Consider the following 12,171-nt stretch of genomic DNA (forward strand, 5'->3'; position numbering starts at 1 on the left):
AGCTGCTGTGGGATCTTGATTAAAGGCTCAATACAATCAAACAGGTCAGGAAACACACTCAAGTGATTCCAGATTAGCGGCCATTTCAAAGGGTGAGCAATTTCCCCACTCCCACCCGACCATCTGCATACCGCACTGAAACCTTTGATATCCCTTGGTTCTTCTATTCCCTTGGTCCTACCATCCAACTACACCTGTCTGTCTCACAGTCTCTCCTCTTGGTAGACCTGTCTGTCTGTCTGTCTGTCTCACACTCTCTCCTCTTGGTAGACCTGTCTGTCTGTCTGTCTGTCTGTCTGTCTGTCTGTCTGTCTCACACTCTCTCCCCTTGGTAGACCTGTCTGTCTGTCTGTCTGTCTGTCTCACACTCTCTCCTCTTGGTAGACCTGTCTGTCTGTCTGTCTCACACTCTCTCCTCTTGGTAGACCTGTCTGTCTGTCTGTCTCACATTCTCTCCTCTTGGTAGACCTGTCTGTCTGTCTGTCTCACATTCTCTCCTCTTGGTAGACCTGTCTGTCTGTCTGTCTGTCTGTCTGTCCGTCTGTCTCACACTCTCTCCTCTTGGTAGACCTGTCTGTCTGTCTGTCTGTCTCACACTCTCTCCTCTTGATAGACCTGTCTGTCTGTCTGTCTCACACTCTCTCCCCTTGGTAGACCTGTCTGTCTGTCTGTCTCACACTCTCTCCTCTTGGTAGACCTGTCTGTCTGTCTGTCTCACACTCTCTCCTCTTGGTAGACCTGTCTGTCTGTCTGTCTGTCTGTCTGTCTGTCTGTCTGTCCGTCTGTCTCACACTCTCTCCTCTTGGTAGACCTGTCTGTCTGTCTGTCTGTCTGTCTGTCTGTCTGTCTGTCCGTCTGTCTCACACTCTCTCCTCTTGGTAGACCTGACCTGTCTGTCTCACATTCTCTCCTCTTGGTAGACCTGTCTGTCTGTCTGTCTGTCTGTCTGTCTCACACTCTCTCCTCTTGGTAGACCTGTCTGTCTGTCTGTCTCACACGCTCTCCTCTTGGTAGACCTGTCTGTCTTTCTCACATTCTCTCCTCTTGGAAGACCTGTCTGTCTTTCTCACATTCTCTCCTCTTGGTAGACCTTTCTGTCTGTCTCACATTCTCTCCTCTTGGTAGTCCTTTCTGTCTGTCTCACATTCTCTCCTCTTGGTACACCTGTCTGTCTGTCTCACATTCTCTCCTCTTGGTAGACCTGTCTGTCTGTCTGTCTCACATTCTCTCCTCTTGGTAGACCTGTCTGTCTGTCTGTCTCACATTCTCTCCTCTTGGTAGACCTGTCTGTCTGTCTGTCTCACATTCTCTCCTCTTGGTAGACCTGTCTGTCTGTCTGTCTCACATTCTCTCCTCTTGGTAGACCTGTCTGTCTGTCTGTCTCACATTCTCTCCTCTTGGTAGACCTGTCTGTCTGTCTGTCTCACATTCTCTCCTCTTGGTAAACCTGTATGTCTGTCTCACATTCTCTCCTCTTGGTGTACCTGTCTGTCTGTCTCATTCTCTCCTCTTGGTAGACCTGTCTGTCTGTCTGTCTCACATTCTCTCCTCTTGGTAGACCTGTCTGTCTGTTTCACATTCTCTCCTCTTGGTAAACCTGTATGTCTGTCTGTCTCACATTCTCTCCTCTTGGTAGACCTGTCTGTCTATCTGTCTCACACTCTCTCCTCTTGGTAGACCTGTCTGTCTGTCTGTCTGTCTGTCTGTCTGTCTGTCTGTCTCACACTCTCTCCTCTTGGTAGACCTGTATGTCTGTCTCTCTCTTACCATCCACCCGTCTGTCTCTCACACACTGTCCTCCTGACAGATGTGTTTTCCATTAATAAAGCTCAGACTGGCCACTGAGTGGTTGGTGGTCCTGAGGGAGGTCATGTTTGTGTTGTTCCTGTTCCTCCTCTGGCTCTGGGACCTCTTCGCCAGGGCTCGACAACAACAACACAGCTGCTTGTTGAACTGCTTCTGGAAACTCTTGCTGAGCAGGTAGAGGGCGAAGGGGTTGACACAGGAGTTAGTGAAGGCCAGGATACGGGCTCCCACGGTGAAGATGAAGTGGGCCATGGAGGTGTCCACTTCGGAGTAGTGGTAGGAGCGGTTGAGGTAGATCACGTGACAGGGGAGCCAGCACACGGCGAACAGGCCCACAAACACCAGGACGGTCTTGGCAAGGCGCTTCCTGGACTCTATCTGTGATGTTGTGGAGAGAGAGAGATAAAGATTAAGAAAATAGTAGAGATGATGAGGGAGAAGAACTAGAAGAAAATAGAAGAGATGATGAAGAATAAAATAGAAGAGATGATGAAGAAGAATAAGAAAATAGAAGAGATGATGAAGGAGAAGAACTAGAATAAAATAGAAGAGATGATGAGGGAGAAGAACTAGAATAAAATAGAAGAGATGATGAGGGAGAAGAACTAGAATAAAATAGAAGAGATGATGAGGGAGAAGAACTAGAATAAAATAGTAGAGATGATGAGGGAGAAGAACTAGAATAAAATAGAAGAGATGATGAAGGAGAAGAACTAGAATAAAATAGAAGAGATGATGAAGGAGAATAACTAGAATAAAATAGAAGAGATGATGAAGGAGAAGAACTAGAATAAAATAGAAGAGATGATGAAGGAGAAGAACTAGAATAAAATAGAAGAGATGATGAGGGAGAAGAACTAGAATAAAATAGAAGAGCTGATGAAGAAGAGAGACCCACCTGTCTTCTGACGTGCACGTTGCCCTCCACCGGCATATTATAGGCACTCCTGATCAGGCTCCTGGCGATGAACAGGTAATAGACTGATATAACCGACAGAGGAATGACATAGAAGATGAGGAAGGAGGCCATGGAGTGGATCTTGGGGTGCAGTTCACCATCGTGGGGATAGGGGGCGCAGGTGATAAAGGTCTCATTGGTGCTGTGGATGCTGAACGAGCGGAGGTCTGAGAAGACAGCCTCGGGGACAGCCAGGGTCATGGAGAAGAGCCAGATCACTGCAGCCCGCAGGACGATCCTCGCCGGGGCGTTGGAGGCCTGGATGTCCATAGGCTTCACAATTGCCTTGTACCTGGAGGATGATAGAGGAGGAGGAGGAAGACGTGATCTCCTCAACTTAGGCCACCTGTTCAGAAGTATGTGTGACGTATGATTCTTGATCTCTGCTTGCCTTATACAGATGTCTTGCCAGCACTTGGGTTGTGTCCTGAATGGCACCCTATTCCCTATGTGGAGCAAGGCAATATAAAGGCACCCTATTCCCTATGTGGAGCAAGGCAATATAAAGGGAATAAGGTGCCCATCGGGACACAGACAGTTTTCCTCTAACCAGGTGCTATCCTTCAAAACCCGATTGTTCTCCAATCAACTCTACATTCTCCTGTTTCTAATTTTTTCTTCATATTTCAACCCCTCGGTTCCTTTTACTGTTTGGTAAAGCGCGTCATGTCTGCTAACTGAATGAATATTTTCTATTGACGTCAGACGGGACCATAAGATGTTGATTGTGCATCAACATTCATTCTATTCTATTCATTCTATTATATTCATTCTATTATATTCATTCTATACTATTCATTCTATTCTATTCCTTCTATTCTATTCATTATATTCTATTCAAGTCCTTCTATTCTATTCATTCTATTATATTCATTCTATTCTATACCTTCTATTCTATTCATTATATTCTATTCATTCTATACTATTCATTCTATTCTATTCCTTCTATTCTATTCATTCTATTCTATTCTATTCATTCTATACTATTCATTCTATACTATTCCTTCTATTCTATTCATTATATTCTATTCATTCTATACTATTCATTCTATTCTATTCCTTCTATTCTATTCATTCTATACTATTCATTCTATTATATTCATTCTATTCTATTCAAGTCCTTCTATACTATTCATTCTATTATATTCAAGTCCTTCTATTCTATTCATTATATTCTATTCATTCTATACTATTCATTCTATTCTATTCCTTCTATTCTATTCATTCTATACTATTCATTCTATTATATTCATTCTATTCTATTCAAGTCCTTCTATACTATTCATTCTATTCTATTCAAGTCCTTCTATTCTATTCATTATATTCTATTCATTCTATACTATTCATTCTATTCTATTCCTTCTATTCTATTCATTCTATTCTATTCCTTCTATTCAAGTCCTTCTATACTATTCATTCTATACTATTCATTCTATTCTATTCCTTCTATTCTATTCATTATATTATATTCATTATATTCTATTCAAGTCCTTCTATACTATTCATTCTATTCTATTCCTTCTATACTATTCATTATATTATATTCATTATATTCTATTCAAGTCCTTCTATACTATTCATTCTATTCTATTCAAGTCCTTCTATTCTATTCATTATATTCTATTCATTCTATTCTATTCAAGTCCTTCTATTCTATTCATTATATTCTATTCATTCTATTCTATTCATTCTATTCTATTCATTCTATTCTATTCCTTCTATTCAAGTCCTTCTATTCTATTCATTATATTCTATTCATTCTATACTATTCATTCTATTCTATTCCTTCTATACTATTCATTCTATTCTATTCCTTCTATTCAAGTCCTTCTATACTATTCATTCTATACTATTCATTCTATTCTATTCCTTCTATTCTATTCATTATATTATATTCATTATATTCTATTCAAGTCCTTCTATACTATTCATTCTATTCTATTCCTTCTATACTATTCATTATATTATATTCATTATATTCTATTCAAGTCCTTCTATACTATTCATTCTATTCTATTCAAGTCCTTCTATTCTATTCATTATATTCTATTCATTCTATTCTATTCAAGTCCTTCTATTCTATTCATTATATTCTATTCATTCTATTCTATTCATTCTATTCTATTCATTCTATTCTATTCCTTCTATTCAAGTCCTTCTATTCTATTCATTCTATTCTATTCCTTCTATTCAAGTCCTTCTATACTATTCATTCTATACTATTCATTCTATTCTATTCAAGTCCTTCTATTCTATTCATTATATTCTATTCATTCTATACTATTCATTCTATTCTATTCCTTCTATTCTATTCATTATATTCTATTCATTCTATTCTATTCAAGTCATTCTATTCTATTCATTATATTCTATTCATTCTATACTATTCATTCTATTCTATTCCTTCTATTCAAGTCCTTCTATTCTAGTCATTCTATACTATTCATTCTATTCTATTCCTTCTATTCTATTCATTATATTCTATTCATTCTATACTATTCATTCTATTCTATTCCTTCTATTCTATTCATTATATTCTATTCATTCTATACTATTCATTCTATTCTATTCCTTCTATTCTATTCATTCTATTCTATTCCTTCTATTCTATTCCTTCTATTCTATTCATTCTATTATATTCTATTCCTTCTATTCTATTCATTATATTATATTCATTATATTCTATTCAAGTCCTTCTATTCTAGTCATTCTATACTATTCATTCTATTCTATTCCTTCTATTCTATTCATTATATTCTATTCATTCTATACTATTCATTCTATTCTATTCCTTCTATTCTATTCATTATATTCTATTCATTCTATACTATTCATTCTATTCTATTCCTTCTATTCTATTCATTATATTCTATTCAAGTCCTTCTATTCTATTCATTCTATTATATTCATTCTATTCTATACCTTCTATTCTATTCATTATATTCTATTCATTCTATACTATTCATTCTATTCTATTCCTTCTATTCTATTCATTATATTCTATTCAAGTCCTTCTATTCTATTCATTCTATACTATTCATTCTATTCTATTCCTTCTATTCTATTCATTATATTCTATTCAAGTCCTTCTATTCTATTCATTCTATTATATTCATTCTATTCTATACCTTCTATACTATTCATTCTATTCTATTCATTCTATTATATTCATTCTATTCTATACCTTCTATACTATTCATTCTATTCTAGTCATTCTATACTATTCATTCTATTCTATACCTTCTATACTATTCATTCTATTCTATTCATTCTATTATATTCATTCTATTCTATACCTTCTATACTATTCATTCTATTCTAGTCATTCTATACTATTCATTCTATTCTATACCTTCTATACTATTCATTCTATTCTATTCATTATATTCTATTCAAGTCCTTCTATTCTATTCATTCTATTATATTCATTCTATTCTATACCTTCTATTCTATTCATTCTATTATATTCATTCTATTCTATACCTTCTATACTATTCCTTCTATTCTAGTCATTCTATACTATTCATTATATTCTGTTCATTCTATACTATTCATTATATTCTGTTCATTCTATACTATTCATTATATTCTATTCATTCTATACTATTCATTCTATTATATTATATTCATTCTATTCTAGTCATTCTATACTATTCATTATATTCTGTTCATTCTATACTATTCATTATATTCTGTTCATTCTATACTATTCATTATATTCTATTCATTCTATACTATTCATTCTATTATATTATATTCCTTCTATTCTATTCATTCTATACTATTCATTCTATTATATTATATTCATTCTATTCTAGTCATTCTATACTATTCATTCTATTCTATTCCTTCTATTCTATTCATTCTATTCAATTCCTTCTATTCTATTCATTCTATTCTATTCATTCTATTCTATTCATTCTATTATATTCCTTCTATTCTATTCATTCTATTCTATTCATTCTATTATATTCCTTCTATTATATTCCTTCTATTCTATTCATTCTATACTATTCATTCTATTCTATTCATTCTATTCTATTCATTCTATTATATTCCTTCTATTCTATTCATTCTATTCTATTCATTCTATTATATTCCTTCTATTCTATTCATTCTATACTATTCCTTCTATTCTATTATATTCCTTCTATTCTAGTCATTCTATACTATTCATTCTATTCTATTCCTTCTATTCTATTCATTCTATTCTATTCATTCTATTTTATTCATTCTATTATATTCCTTCTATTCTATTCATTCTATTCTATTCATTCTATTATATTCCTTCTATTCTATTCATTCTATACTATTCCTTCTATTCTATTATATTCCTTCTATTCTAGTCATTCTATACTATTCATTCTATTCTATTCCTTCTATTCTATTCATTCTATTCTATTCATTCTATTCTATTCATTCTATTATATTCCTTCTATTCTATTCATTCTATTCTATTCATTCTATTATATTCCTTCTATTCTAGTCATTCTATACTATTCATTCTATTCTATTCCTTCTATACTATTCATTCTATTCAATTCCTTCTATTCTATTCATTCTATTATATTCATTCTATTCTATACCTTCTATACTATTCATTCTATTCTATTCATTCTATACTATTCATTATATTCTGTTCATTCTATACTATTCATTATATTCTGTTCATTCTATACTATTCCTTCTATTCTATTCCTTCTATACTATTCATTCTATACTATTCATTCTATTATATTATATTCATTCTATTCTAGTCATTCTATACTATTCATTCTATTCTATTCCTTCTATTCTATTCATTCTATTCTATTCATTCTATTCTATTCATTCTATTATATTCCTTCTATTCTATTCATTCTATTCTATTCATTCTATTATATTCCTTCTATTATATTCCTTCTATTCTATTCATTCTATACTATTCATTCTATTATATTCCTTCTATTCTATTCATTCTATTCTATTCATTCTATTATATTCCTTCTATTCTATTCATTCTATACTATTCCTTCTATTCTATTATATTCCTTCTATTCTAGTCATTCTATTCTATTCATTCTATTCTATTCCTTCTATTCTATTCATTCTATTCTATTCATTCTATTCTATTCATTCTATTATATTCCTTCTATTCTATTCATTCTATTCTATTCATTCTATTATATTCCTTCTATTCTATTCATTCTATACTATTCCTTCTATTCTATTATATTCCTTCTATTCTAGTCATTCTATACTATTCATTCTATTCTATTCCTTCTATTCTATTCATTCTATTCTATTCATTCTATTCTATTCATTCTATTATATTCCTTCTATTCTATTCATTCTATTCTATTCATTCTATTATATTCCTTCTATTCTATTCATTCTATACTATTCCTTCTATTCTATTATATTCATTCTATTCTAGTCATTCTATACTATTCATTCTATTATATTCCTTCTATTCTATTCATTCTATACTATTCCTTCTATTCTATTCCTTCTATTATATTCCTTCTATTCTATTCATTCTATTCTAGTCATTCTATACTATTCATTCTATTATATTCCTTCTATTCTATTCATTCTATACTATTCCTTCTATTCTATTATATTCCTTCTATTCTAGTCATTCTATACTATTCATTCTATTCTATTCATTCTATTCTATTCATTCTATTCTATTCATTCTATTATATTCCTTCTATTCTATTCATTCTATACTATTCCTTCTATTCTATTATATTCCTTCTATTCTAGTCATTCTATACTATCAATTATTTTCTGTTCATTCTATACTATTCCTTCCATTCTATTCATTTGTTGAACATCTCATTCCAAAATAATGGGCATTAATATGGAGTTGGTCCCCCTTTGCTGCTATAACAGCCTCCACTCTTCTGGGAAGGCTTTCCACTAGACGTTGGAACATTGCTGCGGGGACTTTCTTCCATTCAGCCACAAGAGCATTAGTGAGGTTGGTCGCTGATGTTGGGCGATTAGGACTGGCTCGCAGTCGGCATTCCAATTCATCCCAAATGTGTTCGATGGGGTTGAGGTCAGGGCTCTGTGCAGGCCAGTCAAGTTCTTCCACACCAATCTCGACAAACCATTTCTGTATGGACCTCGCTTTATGCATTTTGGCATTGTAATGCTGAAACAGGAAAAGGCCTTCCCCAAACTGTTGCCACAAAGTTGGAAGCACAGAATCATCTAGAATGTCATTGTATGCTGTAGCGTTAATATTTCCCTTCACTGGAACTAAGGGGCCTAGCCCGAACCATGACAAACAGCCCCAGACCATTATTCCTCATCCACCAAACTTTACAGTTGGCACTATGCATTGGGGCAGGTAGCGTTTCCAGAGTCCAGTGGCGGCAAGCTTTACACCACTCCAGCTGACGCTTGGAATTGAGCATGTTCTTAGGCTTGTGTGCGACTCCTCAGCCAGGAAACCCGTTTCAACCCAACAAACAGTTATTGTGCTGACATATCTTCCAGAGGCAGTTTGGAACTCTGTATTGAGGGTGATTTTTACGTGCTATGCGCTTCAGCACTCGGCGGTCCCGTTCTGTGACCTTATGTGGCTTAAACTGAGCCGTTGTGGCTCCTAGACATTTCCACTTCACAATAACAGCACTTACAGTTGACCGGGGCAGAAATTTGACGAACTGACTTGTTGGAAAGGTAGCATCCTATGACGGTGGGGCCACGTTGAAAGTCACTGAGCTTAAGGACATGTTTGTCTATGGAGATTGCATGGCTGTGTGCTTGATTTTATACACCTGTCAGCAACGGGTGTGGCAGAAATAACCTAATCCACTTTGAAAGGGGTGTCCACGTACTCTAGTATATATAGTCCAGCTGTAGTGTTTACTCCTGCACGCCTGGAGAGCCAGGTTCCATTGAGGCAAGCTCAATCAAGCACAGATAAAGTTGATTGAAATGATCTCATAGTATTTTAACGTTGGTTTTGAAAGTATATGGTTAGGATTTAAACGGAGGAAGCGTTGGGAAGCTGGTGAGGAGAGGGGAGGTATCTGTCATTTATGAATGGATTATTATCTGCTAATGGGATCGTAGGCTAAATGAGAGACATTAGAGCAAAGACACAGAACATTGTAATGGGCTAGCTGGAGACGGTATCATTATATGGCTGCCATGGTGATGGTCAGTCTATATGATGGATGTCTTCTCGTCCCACTCCACAGGGATGCACACTTTATGGCAGCGTTTGAAACCCCAAATGAAACCCTATTCCCTAGTGCACTACTTTTGACCAGAGCCCCGTGGATACATAGGGAAAGGGTGCCATTTGGGATGCAAACTATATCATCCCAATGAATAGGTTGGTTGTGGGAAGTTGTGTGGGAAGGATATAGCCTATGACCCCCCCCCCCCCCCCCAACACACAGGCACGCCCATGCATGCAAGCACCGTCACTCATTCACTGTCACAAACACACACATGCACACACACACACACGCACACGCACGAAGTCGCACGCTTAAACATTTCTACTCATATGTCAGATCTCATTTCTGTGACTCTAGCACATCTCATATCTCTCATCAAAGTATGATCCCACTGAACCGAATGCGTAATAACGCAACAGATTAAATCAGATTGTATCTGCATTGTCTCAGTAGCAGCATGTTCTGGACAGGTTGTACCCATACCGTTGTTTAAATTCATATAATTTCCAGCTCGATAGAGTTTAGCCGAAGAACCTCTCGCCCGCCAGAGATGCGTTCGGAGAGAATATTCGATAAGGATGGATCCCGTTTTCATCATTTTACCTAAACGACAATATGTTGAGCTTAAAGTAACTACAAGTCTACAACCATTTAACTATACAACTCTACATTAAAATACCAGATCAGTTGGCAATGGGATGTGTAGCCTATGGATAAGTTGGATAACTAAACGTCCATGTTGCAATATGGGTGTAGTAGACTAAAACATAAAGTGAAGGCTATTTACCTATCAGCAGACAACGCAGTCAGGGTAAAAACAGAAACTCCGACGGAGGTGAGTTGGATGAATGGTATGAGTTTACATCCAACTCTTCCGAAGAGCCACTCGTCCGCGAGGTACCGACTGGCATCCACCGGCGCGCAAGTAACCAGGAGGACCAAGTCCCCGAACGCGAGACTCGACATGAAGAGGTTGGGGACATTCCGCATGGATTTAGAGGAAGACAATGTCTTGATGAGGGTTATGTTACCGATTAGTCCCACGACAATGATGACTCCATAAATGGCAGTGATGGCGATGCTGATGTAGAACATAGATTGTACCGAAGTGGCCCCTGTGTGATTACCGTGGTGCGCCCATTTGGACACATTCTGGTACAAATCAAATTCTTGTGTAATATGAAAAGGTTCTTCGAAGGACATTCTCTCAACATCCCATGTCTTGTTTATAAAAGTTTAAATAAAATACGCTTCATTTGCCTTACTGATAGTCTCCAACTGGTGCGTAGAAAAATGCATTTCCACTTTGGAGAGTTTTACTCTGACGTAATAGGCTACATTTATATTATCCGATTTGAAAGTGTTCTTTCTTGGACGTCGTGCGCGGTCTAACTATAGTCCCCAATCCCAACACTGATTGAGGTGGGGTTGTATTGACTAGACCACGCGACTTCTACTGTTCTTTAAATGCGCGTGCGCAAAATGCGCTTTTCTGTCCTCTTTCGCGCGCTGTGGGTCTGTCAGCGCTGTGGCTCTGTCAGCAGCGTCTCTCAAGAACGGAAAAAACATTTTTTCCGGGGACAGTCTTTTTATTAATTTAATTTTAGCATTTGTTTACAATGATACAAAACGCAACTGTCTAAATTAAAATGCAATACATATTGTAGTGTAGTTAGTAGTTTTGGTTTCCTGAGCTGAACTTGAACCTGCAACCTTGCAGCCATCCACTAATTTAACACCACAAAATTGACCTTTCAGTCAAAGACCCCATGGGAAAATCTCAATTGAATTTCTCCTCACATTCTCTCTCCTCTGACTTCATCCAATGGATTTTGAGAAGGAGGTGAGGAGAAAGGATGTGAGGAATCCAGAAAATGCAGTTGATTTTGTACCAAGGCTGTGGCACTACTTGAATGCACTATTATTGAGCTTATATAGACAACATATCATATGTGTGTATGATGGATTATGTATATTGATTGTATATTGATTGTGTATAATTGATTGTATATGATTGTGTGTAACTGATTGTGTACAATTGAGCTCATCATCCTATCCCCAGGGACATTGGTGTTCTCACTTAGATATAGGAGCTCTGGTGACACTGACACTGATTTCATATCAGCTGTGAGCTGGCAGCAAAAGTCTATGGAGAGGTGATAATACCCAACCATTATTTTTATTGAACCTTGTTTCATACAGGTTATACTCATTGACAAACAA

General features: G+C 36.2%; 1 protein-coding gene across 1 annotated transcript; it reads right to left on the reverse strand.

The window, feature by feature from the left end:
- Window positions 1-1,690: 1,690 nt before the first annotated feature.
- On the reverse strand, window positions 1,691-11,361 carry LOC118941041 (gastrin-releasing peptide receptor-like). Its single transcript, XM_036951380.1, has 3 exons — window positions 10,736-11,361; window positions 2,705-3,056; window positions 1,691-2,184 (listed from the first exon to the last, which is right to left on the reverse strand). Exons 1-3 carry the CDS (start codon window positions 11,149-11,151, stop codon window positions 1,786-1,788), a joined length of 1,167 nt encoding a protein of 388 aa, XP_036807275.1. The 5' UTR covers window positions 11,152-11,361; the 3' UTR covers window positions 1,691-1,785.
- Between the last annotated feature and the right edge of the window lie 810 nt (window positions 11,362-12,171).

Source organism: Oncorhynchus mykiss, chromosome 18, assembly GCF_013265735.2.
Source record: "Oncorhynchus mykiss isolate Arlee chromosome 18, USDA_OmykA_1.1, whole genome shotgun sequence".
Lineage (NCBI taxonomy): Eukaryota > Metazoa > Chordata > Actinopteri > Salmoniformes > Salmonidae > Oncorhynchus > Oncorhynchus mykiss.

Bases quoted from the DNA above. Each gene is read 5' to 3' on its own strand.
- LOC118941041 (XM_036951380.1), bottom strand. From the start codon at position 11,151: ATGTCCTTCGAAGAACCTTTTCATATTACACAAGAATTTGATTTGTAC. The intron at 3,057-10,735 runs GTAAATAGCCTT...ATCATCCTCCAG, and splicing joins ACTGCGTTGTCTGCTGATAG to GTACAAGGCAATTGTGAAGC. The intron at 2,185-2,704 runs GTGGGTCTCTCT...ACAACATCACAG, and splicing joins ACGTGCACGTCAGAAGACAG to ATAGAGTCCAGGAAGCGCCT.